The sequence below is a fragment of the Hermetia illucens genome, chromosome 6 (genome assembly GCF_905115235.1).
Source record: "Hermetia illucens chromosome 6, iHerIll2.2.curated.20191125, whole genome shotgun sequence".
NCBI lineage: Eukaryota > Metazoa > Arthropoda > Insecta > Diptera > Stratiomyidae > Hermetia > Hermetia illucens.
The window spans coordinates 79,398,564-79,418,369 of NC_051854.1; the positions used below are offsets into that span (position 1 = coordinate 79,398,564).

The 19,806-nt window shown below is 43.1% G+C and overlaps 1 protein-coding gene across 1 annotated transcript in view; it reads right to left on the minus strand.

Moving 5' to 3' along the window:
* Positions 1-19,080, minus strand: part of LOC119660055 (cardioacceleratory peptide receptor) — a 35,661-nt gene extending 16,581 nt beyond the window's left edge. The window contains exons 1-4 of the mRNA XM_038068434.1: positions 18,946-19,080; positions 10,989-11,124; positions 10,521-10,718; positions 2,609-2,869 (exon numbers count right to left, since the gene is read on the minus strand). Coding sequence (XP_037924362.1) covers positions 2,609-2,869; positions 10,521-10,718; positions 10,989-11,124; positions 18,946-19,080 — 730 coding nt within the window. The remainder of the gene's footprint in view (positions 1-2,608; positions 2,870-10,520; positions 10,719-10,988; positions 11,125-18,945) is intronic.
* Between the last annotated feature and the right edge of the window lie 726 nt (positions 19,081-19,806).

The window sequence follows — 19,806 nt, forward strand, 5'->3', positions numbered from 1 at the left end:
TATTGATTAGAAGGTGGAAGCGGCAGTATATAAGTCACACATTAGGAAAGGGTAACAACTCTATTCTGGATTATGCCATGCATTGGAACTCACTATCCCAGGATGTGAAACAAGTGGCTTGAAAGGTAGCTCCACATCCTCAGAAATACTATAATATATGTGCCACAGTATGAGAAGATCATATAAAGCTTGCAACCTCTATGTTTTTGGATTCGCGGAAGTCTTGTGCTTTTTCAACTCTTCTCTGTCCCGAATGCCATCATCAACGGCGCAACAACCGGCATTTGGTCTAGACTTACCTTAATAAGGAACTCCAAACACCCCGGTTTTGGACTGAGGTCCACCAATTCGATATTGCTAAAAGCTGTCTGGGGAACCTACGTCATCGCTCCATTTCAGGCAGGGTCTGCCTAGTCTTCTTTTTCTACCATACATATTGCCCTTATAGACTTTCCGGGCTGGATCGTCCTCCTCCATACGGGTTACGGCTGCCCACCGCAACCTGTTGAGCCCGATTTTATCCAAAACCGGACGGTCATGGTATTGCTCATAGATTTCGTCATTATGTAGGCTACGGAAACGTTCATCCTTATGTAGGGGGCCAAAAATTCTTCGGAGGGTTCTTCTCTCGCTTGCCGCTTACCGCACAGAGAAAATTTGATTTGTTGCTGATATGCCTGGAGTGAAGCCTTTTTGGTATGGGCCCATGATGTTCTGGGCGTATGGGGCTATCCGGCCTAGCAAGATAGCGGAGAATATCTTATAGATGGTACTCAGCAACTTGATATCTCTATAATTGCTGCACTGTGTGATATCTCCCTTTTTATGTATGAGACAGATAATGCCTCGTTGCCAATCGTCAGGCATTGATTCGCTGTCCCATACCTTGAGCACAAGTTGATGAACCACTTGGTGTAATTGGACGCCTCCATATTTAACCAATTCGGCTGTGATTCCACCGGCTCCTGGTGACTTATTATTTTTAAGCCGATGAATTGCATGGACTGTTTCTTCTATGCTTGGTGGTGGCGGCATTTGTCTGTTGCTGTCAGTTGGCGGGACCTCTAACTCGCCGGTTTTGGTTGTTGAGCAGTTCTTCAAAATATTCAACCTATCGCCCCAATATGCCCATGTCGGAAATCAGATTTCCCTCTTTGTCTCGGCAGGTTGAGCATCGAGGTGCATAAGGCTTCATCCTGTTGACTTGTTGGTAAAATTTCCGCGTCTGGTGCTGTTGCTCCCTGCAGTTTTCGAGTTCACAGACTTGTTGGTTCTACCAGGCTTCCTTTTTCCGTCTGTGAAATCGCTTCTCCGCTCGACGAAGTTCGTCATAAGTCTTTGCGCGTGTCCGCGTTCTTTGAGAATGCAACATTACTCGGTATGCAGCATTCTTCCGTTCCGCAGCTGGCTTAAATCCACCGTCAAACCAGCCGTTCCGACTTTTCTTGCGGCTGGGGTCAAGTATCTTTGTGGCTGCATCAATGATAACGTTCTTCAGGTGGTTGCGAAGATCATTTTTTGATGCTTCATCTCCAGGTCCTCTGTTAACTGCGGTTATTGCGGCATCTGTCTCTCCCTTATAGGTGTTGCGGGGGGCTGTGTTGTGAATGGTTTTAGTATTCACTCTCACCTCAGAGGAGATTGTAGCTGGTATCGCAATTCGAGCTCGGAGCCCTATGACAACGAGATGGTGGTCTGACTCTATATTGGCTCCCCAATATGTTCTGATATTCATCAAGGCTGAGAGGTGGCGGCGTTCAATCATTACGTGGTCAGTTTGGTTGAAAGTGGTCCCGTCTGGGGAAGCCCACATATTTCTGGTTATTGAGTAGTTTGACTTATGTAAAGTATGCCAGAAGTAGTTTAGGAAAGTCTCTTTGGGCAAATGAAATCAGAAGGATGAGAATTACCTTCTTTGTTTGCTCGTCAACATGCAAATCATGACAACGGAACCGATTGTTTTGTAGTATCCACCCAACTCATGGATACCAATTCACCGTAAACCAATTTATTATCTTTACCTAAAATTTTCAGAACTTTCTCTTGTTAGACTTTGAGAAGATTTCAGAGTCCTTGTTAATTTCTTATTCATTATTTATCTATTTACCATGGCGAAATCTTGAAAGTATTCACAAATTATAGCTTATAATTAAATTTGAATAGATTGACTTTGAATAGATTATAATAACAGAATGAACGCAGTGATATTAGGTTATCAACATTTTCAGGAAGGGCCACTTTTGTAATATTGTCAGATGTTCAGTCCCTTCCTTGCTAACTCATCCAACCGCTCGTGAATTAATCCATCATCAAACAAACATAGAAATGAAGTTCCTTGAGCTTGATTGGAATGATATATATGAGAATATAAAGATATCAGCAATTCATAACAATTTTCGAAGACTGTCAGTTAAATTGAGTGAAACCACAATACATATCATAAATGGATACCTGTATGCGTCCTTAAGGATCATTTTCACTGAACATAATCCTAAATTCCCACTAAAGTGTTTCGGGATAACATCTCTAATTAAAACATTTTCACGCAGAGGGAAGGCATATCCTACAGTACAAACATTGACATACACACTACTAAAAATGTGCCCACCTGTTGGTATAAAAACGGCTCCTTTAACCCATATTGTCCTGACGATGATAGCATAGCAGGCGGATATTATGAGAGCCGGAAAAGCGAACAATGTAGCCGACACGAGACTCATATACAGTTGCCACCGCCACGGTTTTCCTAAATCGATCCAACACTGAGTCTGGCCCTCAATGATTTTCTCTTCGTAAAGGAAAAGCATTGGAGCTGAGAATACAGCACTTACCACCCAGGCACAGGCTACTAATCGTCTTGCTCGTTGCCCTGCAAAACAAAAAATGTATAAAGAAGAGTGTAGTATAAAAATCTGTTAAAAATCTTTTGTTGAACAGTAAGTGCTTAAGGGTAGTTCGAGGACAATTGGTGAAAGCAATTTCTGTAATTGAAATCTTTTGGGAAATAAATTGTATCGTTGAATCCGTGCAGATTAAATTGTATGTAGTTAACGCATTCGCCTCATACCGTACTCCCCAAACCACCGTTTGCTTCTGAGGCACTCTTATTTCCCTATGATTGCTACCTGTATCTAATATTTGTTGGTAGTCAAACGGTAGTATAGGTCTCAGAACGAAACGTGGGTTAGTACCCACGATGGAGCATAAAACGTGGCAAACGCCTGCTCAATCAACGCCAACAGCTCTACTACCAAACTTTATCTCTTCCTCCACATGGGGACCGGAAGGAGCTTTTTTTTAATGAAAAGCTGCAGACGGAGAAGGATGAATGCAAGTTTCCTGTGCCTAACAACGGGACAAATTGTACCAACTGGTCTTCCAGGTTGGGGGTTGGGACTGACAACCCTACACGGAAAGCCGAAGCTACGAAACCACAACAGGAGCCTCGGACTGGACCGGCAACATAGCGATGAACCCGGCAACGAAAACGGAATAACGATTTGCGCATTTTCTCTTGGAAAGTGTGCTCCCTGTACAGAGATGAAGATACCAAGCAGCTAACCAATACCCTGCCCTAATATAGGGCTGATTTAACAGCATTACGAAAGATATGTTGGGTAGGGAACATTTTCCGGGAGAAGCGCCACTACACCATATAATATAGTGGTCATCCTGTAAATAATGCGCTCGGAGTAGGTTTACTAGTCTGCCAAAAATTAAACCTACTGTTATCGGCTTTGATTTTACATACATAGGTGGGCCCTCCAAAAGGGCCACTTGCAGCCAAGTTGACCACGTGTTAACTGAACGGCCGACGGAACGGAAGAATGACGTATACCGAGTAATCTTGCATTCTCAAAGAGACAAAGAGGGAAATCTGATATCCGGCAGAATGGGCATGTTGGACCGATTGGTTGAGTATTCTGATGAACTGCTCCATAACCAGAAGATCGGGGAGTTGGAAGTCTCACTAACTCAAGACGACAGACAAATACTGCCACCACCAAGTATAGAAGAAGCAGTCCGTGCAAACTATCGGCATAAAAATCATAAGTTGCCGGGAGCCGATGGAATTACAGTCGAATTGGTTAAATATGGAGGCGAACGATTACACCAAGTGGTTCATCAACTTATGCTTAAAGTTCGAATTAATGCCTGCCGACTAACATCGAGGCATTATCTGTCCCATAAATAAAAAGGGGGATATTACGCTGCTGAATACCATCTTGCTAGGCCAGATAGTCCCATACTTTCAGAATACCACTGGCCCATACCAAAGAGGTATCACTCCAGGAAAATAGGAAACAGACCAGATTTTCTCTGTGCGGCAAGTGGTGGAAAAACTGTTGGAACATAACAATCAAGTGCATCTTTTTATCGACTTTAGAGCCGCTTCTGATAGCATAGCCAGGGTATAACTGTACACGGCCATGAGAGAATTCGATATCCCGATGAAATTGATAAGACTCACTAGGCTGACCCTGTCCAATGTACGAGGCCTGATGAAAGCAGCAGGATCACTCTCGAGGCCATTCAACATTAACAATGGTCTACGACAAGGGGGTCATGCGTCCTCGTTAACCTGGTCCTGGAAAAAGTGATCCACGATGCTGAGGTAAATGCGAGGGGTACGATCCTCTTTAAGTCCACCCTACATCTGACCTATTCCGACAATATCGACATCATGGGAAGAACCACCCGAGATGTACAAACGGTCTTCGTCCATATCGAGGAGGTGGTGATTGGTGCGAGATCTTGGCTGCACATCATTGGCAGGCAAGACGAAATATATGGTGGCAACGTCAGTGACAAAGAGCAACGAACCGACAACATCAAATCACACTGGTCAAACGAGGGCAATAAAGATAGGAGACTACAACTTTGAGATCGTTGAAAATTTCTACTATCTAGGGTCAAAACCGAGAAGAACTACGACGATCAAACCCACTCACGGTTGATGGCTGCCAACAAAGCCTAAAGGGACAGAAATTTGTGGGCTAGCAACCTGTAAATTTTGAAACTCTGTTGCTACCGTAACGTCAAAAACGCCTCGGATTAGGGCTTTGGGCTGGGCCAAAGTGAAGTAAGACGGTGGAACTCTGGAGAGTACTCCTCCCACTCTTGCGGCAATGCAACCATTGGAAAACCAACTAGTGCAGACGCGAATGCGGCATCAGGTTGCCTTTGACGGCTACCGGGACTTGGGAGCCGGTCTATGACAGATTTCAGGGTTGGGTAACTGCTACCCCTAAGTTCAACATCGGCCGCTTGAATGATCGAGTTGTCGTTCGACAGTGGGAGAGCTATCTCCCTGATCGACAGGCACATTTACTGAGTAGCGCTCATGGGAATATCGATGAGCATTGTGCCGCCAGCAAAAATGCTCTTTTCCCGAGTGTTGCACAGGTCGTGGGCCACTTCCCGAAAGGGAGTCATGAGATCAGGCAGGCAGCGGAATTGTGGAAGCTATCTGTTTTTCGATAGTCCTGTGAATGATGTTAACGGTCGATTTTTCTTCCACGACGATGAACAACGGAAGAGATGGAAAGAATATTTGGTCAGGGTTCTACCGTATTATATCCGGTGAACTTCCTCCTCTTGTGGATGAGATGGCTGGTCACCGTAGAATGCTGATACGGATTATTCCTCCAAGCAGAAGGGAAATCATTTCAGCCTTAAATGCACTCAAACGAAATAAAACCGTTAGGCAGAATTATTTATCGCTGCATTTGCAGTTACTGCAGATCTGCTCTTGTGAATTAGAGATCCTTCCAAGGAAGTGGAAGGAGGGATGATCGTTAAGATTCCAAAAAAGGGCACACATTTTGAGTGTCACAATTGGAGGGGTATCTGTATGCTCCCTGCTGTCAAAAAATAATAGTTAAAATAATCCTAGAACGCAATAAAGAACATTTCGAAAGCTTGATCGAGAGAGAGCAGGCTCATTTCCACTCCGGATTTTCTCGCATCAACACTCTGCCGGCCATTTTGGAATAGTGCACGGAATTTATATCTTCCCTGCACCTGCTCTTCATCGATTCCGAGAAAGCTTTCGATGGCGTGAACAGGGAGTATATCTGGATTGCTCTACGTTGGAGGGGCATTCCAGAGAAACTGATAGCTATTATCAGAGCGACATGTGATGGCGCAAAATGCAACGTGATGCAACGAGGTAAAATTTCGAAGGATTTTGAGGTCTAAAGCGGAGTCTGCCAGAGTTCCATCTAGTCGCCGAAATTGTTTGTTTTTGTTATTGGTGGTTATTGGTGACGATATTGCTCGACGCATTGAAAGCGCTAGATTCGTTTTCCTTGCCCTCTCTAATAAGCAGAAATCCAGTTATCTCAACCATAAGATCAAGTTGAAATTGTTCTGTGCTAGTGGTCTTTCTGCGTTGCTATTAAAAGCTCCAAGCTTTCATAAACGCCCGTCTGCATCGTATCATCGGAGTACGCTGGCCTGACACTATTTCAAACATAGAACTTGGTCAACACACAGTCCTGGCACTCTTACGCGATACAATAGGAAGGCGGAGGAGGTGACAGTGGATAATTGTGGACAATTCTATTGCGGACTATGCTATGCAGTGAAACCCACTCTCCCAAAATGGCCGACGAGGGTATCGCCAAAAGGGCACTTGGCATAGAGCAGTAGAGCAGGAGTGCGAGCTTCTCGCAAGTCGTGGGGGAAGCTGAAGCGTATTTCAGGTAACCGCGAGGTATGGTTGACGTGCTATATCCGACAAAGTGCTGAAAGGCAACCATGTATTAGTGCATTCAAAAGATCGGGCCAAGACCATTTTCAGTACAGGCATTACGAATTTAAACATGTGCCGTTTGGTTTAAAAAGGGCACCAGCAATATTGCAAAGGCTAACGAAAAAGACCCTTACCGGATTGCAGGGCCTGGAATATTTCGTGTATTTAGATGACATAATTATTTATGTCAAAAACCAAGAAGACCACAATCAGACGTTAAGAACTGTGTTCGACAGATCGGGAGAAAGTAATTTGTAATTACCTGACAAACGTAAATTCCTATGCAAGGAATAAGTGTACTTAGGACATGTCTGCTCAGAAGAAGGGAGCAAGACCAGATCCCAGGTTAGTAGCAAGCGTTAGAGATTTCCCACGGCCCGCGAAAATAAAACAACTCCAATTGTTGCTGGGATTAGCTTACTATTACTGGAAGTTTATTCGGGACTTCTCAAAAATTATCTGACCAAATTACAACTTACTGCTGGACAGAGAAGCACGAGCTGGCATTTAATTCCATGAAAGCAGCATTAATTTCACCTCCTATTGCGTTAGCCGGACTTCTCGACTCCGTTTAATGTGAGAACGGACGCGAGTGGCGAAGCAATAATAGTAGTGCTGCCGCAAGGACCTAAAGGGAAGGACAATAGTCTATGCCTATGTAGGACACTGAAGAACTGAATTACTCGACTCCTGAAAGAGAACATAGTCTGGGCCGTGTAAAATTTCAGGGTAGGAAGTTTACAGCATACACGGACTATAAACCGTAAAAGGGATCTTACCTTACAGGATTCGACCACAAGATTGGCCAGATTTCACCCCAAAACTATCTGACTGCGACTGTCAGATAGAATATAAACCTGGCCAGCACAACACCAATGTGGATGCCCTTAGTACAATCCCCACAAGTGTAGAAACTGTAGATTAACAGTATCTAACACAACTCCACGAGGGAGAAATAGTGAAAAGGATCGGACATTGCATAATGACGCGAGCCAGAGCTCTTCAGCAAGAAGAGCAACTTGAGGAAAACGAATCTTGTGTAGATAACGGCCAAGAAGTAAAGGTCACTCTAATAAGCGACAGAAACTAAAGGAGACACCAAGTAGAAGTGTTGACCGACCCTAAGGGAATCGCTACCGTCTTACTCGGTTACCATGATCTACCCATGGGAGGAGAGCCGGAGAACCGGAGAGCATGAGAACATCCAAGAGACTGAGCAAAAAGTACTGGTGGGTAAATATGCTTAGAAATATAAGGAAGTACAGTGGAAAATGCCCCAAAAGTCAGGTGATGAAGGCATCCTTACCCATCAAGATGCCGATGGTAATAACCGACATCGAAGAAAGACCTTTTAATAAAGTATATATTAAAGTAGTCACGGCCTTGCGACATTGATAACATTTTCTTTACCTTGTCCAGGGACAATCTAACGGGGGAATGCATTTAGCAATATGCCATATTCCTTCGTTTTCTCCCGTAAGTCACTACTTTCAATTAACCCATTCCCATCCCTATATTCCGAATTCAATTTTCAACTTAAAAATGTAACTTTTGCGACTTTTAGGTTAAGGATTTTTATTTATTTTATAAGAAGACTATCTACAGGACCTTTTCCCCTAACCCCAACAATTTAATTACATTTGCATAATTCCAAATTTTATTTTAATTTCCCCATATGCGCTATGCAAGCGAACAACGTGAAAATGTACATTCACCATATTTGTGTAAATTTACTAGAGCTGTTGTTGTTTTCGCAATGCAACGTTTCAACATAGCTTCTGAACGGGTCATGAGGTCTTGTTGTTGTCGCTGAGCTGTTAAAAACTTTAAGGGAAGGTTTAGCGGGGCCAAGTCCTGTTAACCGATGGATAGCTGATGAGTTGACCAGTTGGATTGGAAATTTTCACTTTTGAGTGGTTTCTTGAAAAGTGAGGTTTGGATCGATGCATTTGACTTTCGAACAAATCGGAATTTAAGGAGGAAAAGAAGAATTGCGACTTTCTTGTGCTCTCGGAGTGATTGTGTCGGGTTGTTCTCTTATTGGAATAAATGCGCTACACGATAGGTGAATTATGGATCTGAAGGTAACGGTCCTGTTAAGGTAACTTATTTATTCAAAAGATCCTAGTCAGTCTTATTAATTTCGCCGGGATACCGAATACTGTCATGGCCGTGTAAGATTTACCCTGGCTGTCATAGGCGGTTTGAAGTCGATGAGAAGATCTTGCGACTGACTGTCCCCCCGCCAGCGGTCACCACGTGGAAGTGGAAGTAGGGTTTGGTAGTAGAGCTTTCGGTGTTGGTTGAGCCGGCGTTTCCCAGGTTTTATGCTCCATCGTGGGTACCAATCCACATCTCGCCCTGGGACTTATACTACCCTTTGACCATGCGTAAAGAATACGTAGGTATAATAACTAACACATATTCCGTTGTACAATAGCCAAAAGAATCAGATACCATTCTAAAATAATACAATGCCGCATTGTACATACATCAATTGGTCGAGAACACCAATGTGAGTACTTTACCAAGAACGAAGCTCCTTACAACATTTGCGTTAGGATGCGGACTTATTTCATTTCACATCATAACATCATATGATCGTAATGAGTCGGTATTAAACATCAAGGGGATCGCACATACAATGGAGTGATAGCTCAATTAAAGGAGAAAGTTGGCCTTTGGCCGCTATTTTAGCGTGTTGTTCTACATGAGTGATTCAAGTTTTTTGAACAAGTCGAACCGCTCAAAGGACCTCAACCCCCCCCCCCCCCCCCCCCTTAACGGTCAATTTAGCCAATTTCTTTTAGATGAGGGGATAGCTCTTCCCTCTAAATTGCCTACGGCCACTCAGGATGGCCGTTTGATCATCAACCTGAAAAAAATGTAATGTAATAGGTGGAAACCTGAAGGAATGGGATCAGTATTTGCCACCTGCGACAATTGTCTATAACAGCAGTAGACATGACAGTACTAAACTGACTCCGATGGAGTGCGTGTACGGATTCAACCCAGCAATATAGTCGTGTGAAATTGCATTTCAGTTCTTACGATAGTCGAAAGCCTTAAGTGCGGAAACTGCGGGACAATCGACTAACCCACTGACTACTGTAAATGCTATAACTTCAAAGTTATGGAAAAGGAGGAAAGCTTTATGATGGCCGCTCAATCTCTAACCAATAAGCGTTTCATTTCAACGTCCGTTTTCATCTGGCTCTTTCGTCAGTGAACACAATCCACAAATGTAGCTTCTGTGTGAAATGAGGTTGCAATGCCATGACTAACCCTTATTTTCAAATTCCCATCTATTTCACCGGTCTAATCCAAGCTCTTACATGCCTCGCCGGGGGTAACACAATACTAGTTTCGAACAAATTCCTTACCAAGCAGCTCTTCCTATCCGCGATGCCGTTAAATCCCTCCATGTGCCCATCACTTCCATGGCAACCAGGCTGCTTAGTTTTCTTTCCTAACCAACTCTTTGACTTGAACAACCTTTCAACTATCAGAACCTCTTACGCAGGCTAATTCTGTCAGGTTGCCAAATCATGGACATCAGTCTGAAGAGGGACTGAACCGCCAGGCACACCTCTTTCCTTTTTTAGAAAGACTGATCCTTTCCTACACTAACTAAACGTTTGAAAATCAAATGTCATTACTCCCCATAAGGACTAAAAACAAAATATCAATCCGAATCAATATTTTCACGGATTCCATAAAAAGTGACCCTTAAGCACTTAAAAGCAAATGTGGGTGAACTTACATGATCCTGAAAAGTTCATTGGATGCGTTATAGCATCGTAACGGTCTATACTTAATGCGACTAGGACATATGTGGAAGCGTATGTAACACATACTTGAAGAAAGCGTATTATTTTGCAGGCCGAGTTTCCCGCTCGCCAGGACACTGTTATTCGCCATATAATGTCCGTAAGGACGTTCAGCAGCCCGACGAACAGATCTGTGGAGAGAAAGTCATCAAAATCATGTAGAGTAGGTGGAAAATAACGAATAATAACGCGACCATGTCAAAGTCATTTTTATAGCATTCTGAACAAAAGCAAGGAGCACAATGACTCTAACACACGTGCATACAGCGATAGACAACAAAATTTTCGATTAGAGTAATAAAACGGAAAATTTGAAAGAAATTCCTTTTTTATTATCTTGTCTGTAGCACAGCAAATTATTGGGAATGCAGCGAATAAAAAGTTAGACAAGTCTTACTTACCGGCGATGGCAAGCTGTTTTATAAAGAAATTCATTCGCGATTTACGATTCTTGTTCATGAACAGTGTGACTAGGACGGCGGAATTGCCGAGCACAATGACAGTAAAAAGGACCCAGAGTACGGCGAATTGTTCAGTCTGGAAAGAAAGATAAAAGAGAAAGTTGGTATTGTTGCTGGAAAAATTATTTTTCGATAAAGGTTGATATCCGATCTCATCCCCAAGGTAACTCTCGAATAAGGTGTGTAAGGAGTCCCCTGTACCGACTTTGATGAAGGTTCCTTACGATAAGTGCGAAGTTATATTATTAAACTTAATTGGGAGTCATCAGCCTACACAACACAAATATGGACGCATGTACTAGGCCCGCTGGAAGTCTGCCTGACAAAAATCAAGCACCCACGAAGCTGATAAAATATTAACCTAATGACCTGGCTTTATTCCTTGAAATAAATCCTGGCCTCAGGACATTTATTCGCTGCTAATGGGTTTTCACCTCGATTAATCACTGATATAATTTTATGGTGACATTTATCGACGGGGCGATTTCATGCCAACGAAAATAGAAACTTTTTCCATTATCAACGGGGTAGTGGCATCACGTTATGCCCTTCATATCTATGAGTCCCTGCCTGGAAGATGAACGACTTGACTGTATCTTATGGTTTAAGATTAGGAGCGACATTGCAATTTCCTGCGTCTGTTCCAATTTCCTCGAACTCACCGTAAAGAAAGCAGTTTTCTTCCCACACTGTCTGGAACGCTATGTTTTTCCACTGAATTAAACTTTTTCGCTTTTTCTTTGGACATTCCGACGAATGTACTTCGCAATCCACGTATGTCCATAATAGTCGGAAAATAAGAAACTTTCTTTATAGCTCGTGTATTTGCTGCCAAATTCTCATCAAAGCTTAAATTGGAGTAGACTTCGCATTCATGGTGCGTAATAGATACGTAGATAAAAGATCTGGAAAAGGTCATAATTTGGAGGCTTTTTTGACCAATATTTTCAGTATGTTGGTAGATTCAGGATTGCGTCAAGATTTGGTGTTTCTTTCATGGAGCGGTCCCAATTAATGGCTGGGAAAACGGCTGACAAAGGGGAAGGAGCTAATGAACAATGCATACTGTATTTCCGAAGTGAAATGGCAAAAAGTCTCCACAAGTTTTTACTTAGTTGGTTGAAAGAGATCTCAAAGACGCAAGTCTTCCTTTTAAACACTTTTATTTTATTGCCGCGATTGTGGTAAACCTGCAACCTTCACATTTCGTCCCCCTTCCCCGGCATCCTTCCCCTCTCCATTGATATATTCACCATCGCTCTAGTTTGTTTAGTTCGCCTGCTGTGTCGTATTGAGTAGACGTGTGTTGGTGGGGCTCGTCACGAAAATGGGGAAACGAGCAACGCATCATGATAAAATGCGCCAGATTGGGCGAAGCAGCTTCGAAAACGTACGCTAAAATTGTAAGAGTGCGTGATGATAACGCTCTTAGTCGTGTCCAGGTGTTTCGATGGCATGAAAAGTTTAAGGAGGGGCGTGAAAGCGTGGGAGGCGAGGTGCGGGGTGAGAGACCAGTCAAAGTGCGGACTAACCCAAATGCCCAGCGTTTGCGTACCCTAGCCTGTGAAGATCGTCGTTTAGCCGTTCGAATATTGGCCTCGGAACTGAATATGAACCGTGGAACAATCAGACGAATTTTAACAGACGATTTCGGGATGAAAAAGTTGTGCGCGAAGATGGTTCCAAAGAACCTTTCTGAGGAGCAAAATTTGGATCGAATGACCGTCGCAGAAGACTGTTGGGAACAAGTGGAAAACGATCCCACGCTGCATGATCGATATAACATGTCACCCTGTGACTTTTTTTTGTTCCCTAGAACAAAATCGGTAGTCAAAGAAACCCATTTTGAGTCAATTAAGGACATCAAGTGGCCCTGAGGAGGGTACTCGCGGATATCCCAGTCGAAGCGTTCCAGAAATGTTACAAAGAGTGGAAAACGCGCTGGAATCGTTGTATAGCTGCCCAAGCGAGCTACTTTGAAGGGGATGGCAGAGTTGTAGAATAATTTTGAAATATACGATTTTTACGGAATCAGTCTCATTACTTAATTGTCTAACCTCGTATATTATGTGAGAAAGTTCACTTCCGGGTTATATTTACATTCACAGCCTTGAATTTGCAAAGAAACAACAACTTTGACCTATTATAACTTTGTTTGTAATAGTGCGATTTCCACCAAAGTTGGTAGGATTATGCTCAATGTTACAGCCTATATTATTGCTAGATTGCGTGAGTGAGTGCACAGTTCCCACTTTTCACTAAATTTTGTGTCAATCGCTATAACCCTCTCCGAGAAAAATGTGTGTGACGGACAGACAGACAGGCAGACAGTTAGATCGGAACTTGCTGTCAACTTGCTTGACAATGCTTGACATAATGTCCATCGCGCAATTAAAGATCAGGTGCGTGCTATTAGAGCTGCGTATCTTGAAGTACGAGAGGGACTAAAAGAAAGTAGAGAAGGTAAAAAACAGGAAATAACTGCAGCACTGCAGTCAACGCCAAAAATGTTCCCATCTGGGGGCAGCCCCTTCACTATTATGGATGCAGCAGCGCAATGTACACTGGGAACAAAGCAAACTCCGGAGCTCCGTAAAAGACCGACAAAGTCTAATAGGGAAGGGGAATCTCCTTAATGCAGCCAAAAAGGAAAATGGAGAAAATGCCTCCACGGTGACTAAGTAAGTAATCACACGAAAGACTAGCAAGAGACCCTACGGCGAAAGACGGTAATTGCAATCAAGGTTCAACTTGGACTAAGGTGGAAAACAAGAGAAAACTGCAGAAGAGAAACCAGCACGACCGCTAATAATAACGAAAAACAGTGAACTTACGTACGCTGATATTCTGCATAAGGTCAAAACAGGCACCTCGTTAATAGAGCTAGACGAAAGTGCAGAAAAGTCGCTACTCGGTGAGGCAGTAGAAGTGAAGCTCACTAAAAATCGGGTAGTTATTGAATGTAAAGATTTGGGAGAAAGTATGGAGATTACAAAAAAAAAATTACAAAAAAAATATCAAGCCCTAAGATCCCGGCTGGCAATACAGTTGGTCCAGGAGCGAGATATTTTACGGAAGGCATATGGCGGCACACAAACTGGGACCGAAAGTCTAACATTCAAAGTGGCCAAAAGGGCTATCACTACCAGTAAAGTTCGGATTGGTTTGGTCATCTGCCGACTACGAGAGCAGATAACTCTGAAAAGATGCTTCAGTTGTTTGGAATTTGGGCACGTGTCGAAAAAATATACTAGTGTACACGATAAGTTCGACCTGTGTCGTAAATGCGGAGAGAAAAGGCACCTTGCAAAAGTCTGCGAAGAAAAAGCCAATTGTCTGTTATGCAGGCAAATAAACGACATTCACAGCGCCCATATCACAGGCAGCAGCACATGTCCGGTGTATCGGAAAGCAATCAACACTATGCGCAAACAAGGTTCCGACAGCTAAACCTGAACCATTGCCAGGCGGCTCAGCACCTGCTCATCCAGATGGTATTGGAAAATAAAATCGAGGTTGCTATGATCTGCGAGTAATACAAAAATCTAGAGTTTGGGTCGTGGATAAGAGCGGAAAGGCAGCAATATGGACATGCGAAAATCGAGCCATAGAAGGAACCTCGACGATTCTCGAGAGTGGCTTCACTAAAGCAAAAATAGGCGGAATATCTATTTACAGCTGTTATTTGGCTCAAAGCCTTACGAGAGAGGAGCTTCATTCTTTGATGGAGAGGCTAGCAATAGATGCAAACGACCATAGCCCTAAGATATTGCCTGGCGATTTCAATACACGGGCTGAATAATGGAGCAGCCGAGAAACGAACGCAAGAGAACGTATATTACTCGAAGCTCTTTCTCGTCTGAATCTTATAGTTGCTAACACTGGATGCATGGTACATGAATGAAATGTTCCCGGACCAGAGGCAGCTAATAAGTTTGAAGAAGAGATTTTCGAAGAAGTTTTGCAGCGCTTAAAGGAAGCGCAGAAGATAAAGCTTTACAGGTCGGCGAAACTTGCGGCTAGCATGTGACGCCTCCATGCCAAGGCGCGTTGTATCCTAGAAGCGAGTTTCGAAATTTTTTTGGAACTCTGAAATCGCAGAATGCCGCAAGGCCCGCCTCAAGGCCAAAAGGCACAGTCAGCGAAATAGAAACCGATCTGGATACAAGCACTTACAAGAAGAATACAAAAACGCTCGGAAGAAACACTTTCAGCGACTGTGTAAGGAAGCTGATACGATTCCCTGGGTTGGCGCCTATAAAACAATAATACCGAAAGTCAATGGAATAGTAACGGATCTTTTCCCACATAACGTGGGTTCCGCTAACTTTCCCACTGTCGAGATAGATACGGGCGAAGTTCCGATGGTAAGTAAAAAGGAAGGTCCTCGAAGCTGCGAAAAAAATTGTTGAAAATAAAGATCCTGGCTTGGATAGAATCCCCAATAAAGCCCTCAAGGGAGCAGCGAAAATAGCTCCAAATATGTATGCCGAGGTGTTCACCACATGCTTGATGTTTGATAATCTTGTTTTCGACGCAAGGGAACGAATTGCAAAGTTGATTGTTGGTGATTTCAATCCTTGGGCCCTAGAGTGGGGTAAAAGAGAATCAAATGCTAGAGGGCGCAGTTTATTAGAAGCTTTTGCGCAGGTGGACATAGTTTTGACTAACGAAGGTGCTGTAAACATCTTTCAGAAAGAGGAATCAGGCTCGGTTGTAGATCTGACCTTTGTCGGCCCTGCGCTGGTGCGTAGTATGTCCTGGCGCATAGATCAGAGGCAGAAAGTGTGCGGTTATATGGAAGTCCGCAAAACCCTCAAGCAAAGCAGGAAGAAATTTTTTAAGGAGCTCTGATCAGAAGCGGACGTAAGCCCGTGGGGGAGTGATGGGACGATTCAGAGTTGTTCGAAGCGTGCATGTCCGAGGGAATATTTCCAGCGGCATGGAAGCGGTAGAAGTTGGTACTTCTGTCTTAAGCTGGTAAACCTCCACGTGAACCATCCTCATACCGACCCATATGTCTTTTGGACACTATGGTGAAAATGTTAGAGCGGGTAATCTAATAGATTACTCCCGTTTGTTGAGAGCCAAGGCGGCCTTTCAGATCGGCAGCAGGGGTTCCGTAAAGATAGATCGACCATTGGTGCCATCAAATTGGTTACTTGCTTGGCCGAAGATGCAATTCACGGAAAGGGCAGTACCCGCAAATATTGCTTAGTAATTACTGTGGGACATCATATACAACGATGTACTTAATCTTTTCCTTCCGGAGGAAGCTACAGTGGTGGCTTACGCTGACAACATAGGAAAGCATATCATGCTAAGTTGTACTCAAGCGAGGCAATCAGTGCTATTAAAAGTTGGCTACAGAGCTCTGGTCTGACACTTGCGGAGGAAAAAACAGAAATGGTCCTCATCACAAAGCGTCAGAAGAGAAATTACGCCTGTATTAGAATCGGAAATTATATCATCACTTCCAAGCCGACCATCAGATACTTGGGGATGGTGATATACAAGCAGCTCAGCTATAGGTAATACGTGCAGTATGTTTGCGATAAATCATCAGCTGTTAGTATGGCCTTGGCAAGGATGATGCCGAACGTGGGGGACCACCGCATGCCTATAGGTTACTTATAGCCAGGGTGGTGACCTCAATCATGCTCCATGCGACGCCAGTTTAGAGGGAGGTGTTGCGGATGTCAGTTAACACTAACAAACTGAGTGCAGTCTACAGGAGGACAGTCCTGAGGGTATGCTCTGCCTTTAGGACTGTCTCAGATGATGCAGCATTTGTCATCTCTGGAATGATGCCCATTGACTTCATGGAAGATAAGATGGCGAATATATACAATGCGACGCCAATCTCTCCCTTATCGCAGACGAAGAACGGTGAAAGGGAGAAATCCATAAATAGATGGCAAGAGCGGTGGAAATGCTGGGGAAAGGGTCAGTGGACTCTCAGCCTCATTCCTGCTATCAAGGAGTGATTGGAGAGACGACACGGTGAGATTAACTATAAGCCGATGACGAAAATGGTAGCATTTCAAGAGAATTGGTATGCTGTCAACCCCGTGATCGCATCCATCCAAAACAAACTGCGAAAGGCAGAGGAGAGGAGTAAAGTGTGGTCACGCATAGTAGAAAGGTGACTAAGCTGGAATGAGCTGACTCCGCCCCATAATGTGAGACCTTATGGTGGTTCCACGGGGCAGGCAGGAAAACACACGGCGGATCACAGCATCAATCATTGTTTCCTCTGCCTCAGATTTTCAATGAGGCGCGGCCCCTGAGTTTCCCCCCTTTCCTTGGCGTCCTCCGGCCACTATTTTGGAGGACCGGACGAGGGACCGAAGTGCTGAAAGGAAACCCCCTCAGATCCCTGAGCCTGGCTAACACAGAGGCCAGCAAGAATGTGTGGCTTCAGTATTTGCGGGCAGACCTTTACGGTCACTTGGTCAATTTCGTTTAGGTTTTCGGATAGCTCTTCCCTCTAGGTCGTCTTCGGCCACTCAGGATGGTTGTTTGATCACCTTAACCCACCATAGTTCATTGCACATGCTCAATATTAATGGTGATAAAACCTCACTTATGGACGACCTTGAGCAGTGTTTATAACAATGGAATTTGTATCTGTCGATACCTCTATTTGCCTACTGCCCATCCAGGAGGTCAGGGTGTTTCCCACTCCTTTGCGGATTAGGGCATTTTGTATCTCTGTATGCAATGTGTTATCGAACGCTCCTTCGATGTCCAAAAACACACACAGTGCTATTTCCTCCGTTTCTATGGCCTTTCGTAATAAATCCAGTTGCTTAACCTTAGATAACTTCGGTGAGAGCTTTTGAGTTTTAAAAAGATTTTTGAAAATTAGGTCAATGTTGTGCACAATTATTTACTTTATTGAAGACAAAATCTTCTCAGAAATATGCAGACATGTAGGATAGAATGACTACTCATTACTATACTTACTCTGCAAGTATCTTTATAGAGAAACATTGATATATTGAAAGCCCGCTATTAACATCGCAACCATATGTAATTTGTGATTTTTCCCATAACTGCTATGTATGAGCAGATAAGCTGAGCTACGTCAATGTTGTTTTGAAACATAATATCTTTTCTTCCATTCCACGAAAATGCTTTATTTCATCTTAAAATATTAGTGGTCATAAAACTTTTTCGATTGGGTTCCTATGGAGTTGCTCCCATTTACACCTCATAAAATACTTCAAAGGAATTAGTTTTCAGACTTTTAGTGATTTTGTTTTTGAAAATTGATCCCAATCATTCCAAAAATTAATATGAGAAACAGATGCTGTACACTGTTTCATAAATTTCCAAAAATAAGTTATCTGCTTGGGCTTGTTCCGAAAATAATCGAGAAAATATGGAGCTGGATAAATCAGCCCCGGCCTATTCACCTAAATAGCTTCACTTGCTTCAATATTTCCTAATTATTTTAATTACTGAAACCCCAAAATGCAAATCCCCACAACGATCCGGCTGCTACAAAGCACTCCTAATTAAATCTCAACCTCAGAGTCCTTAAATAGCGTTATCGGAACTAAATTTCAAAGGTCACATCGTGATGTATCGGCGCCTTGAACCTTCAAGGTCACGTACAATGGAAATGAACTCTCCAGCAAGGATAGTTAGTGTGAAGTTTCACACTGGGGAAAACGATCAACGATTTTCGGAAATTTCTTCCAGATGTCCTGAAGCGGTCGTTCCAATAATTAAGTCGCATATGTACGAGCAATTTGTGTTGATTTCATTTATTTTATTTCTCCTGCGAAAAGAAAAAGGGAAAGAAACTGTTGTTTAAGATTTTCCCTAGCACCAGGGAAAATTTTATTGGCGAGAGTGATGATGGTTTCTTGGTGAGATTTTCTGTTACTGGAATGAGTGGGGAGTTTGACATTGTTGCTGAATTATGTAAGAATACAATTTCAAGGAGCACCACCATATCCTTATGTTCCTCGTAGTATTCCATTGTTAGGGAAATATTTCGACTTTCACCTTTAAGGACCATTTATGTATGGATACATACCATACGAATAAATTGGAATCATTTTCCTTATTAACTCCGTAGGAATATCATAGGAAGGACTTTTCCATTTAACGGTTGAGTTGTTTCTCGTTTCCAATCAATATTTTTTCCCTTTGTGTATATGTAGCGCGTTTTATATTGTCCTCGTGACACTACAGAAAATCGTAGACCGCTTTGAAGTTATCCATTCTTTTAGTACCATCTTTTCTAATCAACAGCCTTGCTGATCAAAAAGGGATAAAATGTATACATCTTTATAAGGTATTGATTATGCAATTATATATATTTATGGTATCACCATATGACACTAATTGAGCATACTTGGAACAACAACGCACATATCTGTAGTGTCAACTAGTTTCAGTATTATAACTGTCAGGCTCAACTTAATGAGAAAAGGATGTTATAGAGAGGGCGATTCTCTCTGGAACCGCAGCTTTGTCGGAGGTTGGAAAAAGAAACCTAGCGAAAAAAGAGTCCTGATATTTTTTACTCTACGGGAGAATTTTCCTAATAAATTTTAATTACTGCCAAGATTATCTATTGCTTGGGCAAGGCCTGCCGTGGGCAGCAGATGCTTTTTTTTCAGGCTCGAAAAAAGTGGACTACCACATACCGGCACCTATGCCTACCCAGGGAAAATTCACACCGCCGCTATCAACTGCCAGCTTTTAAGGAACAGAGATTTGTATTACGGGCGGACTCCGG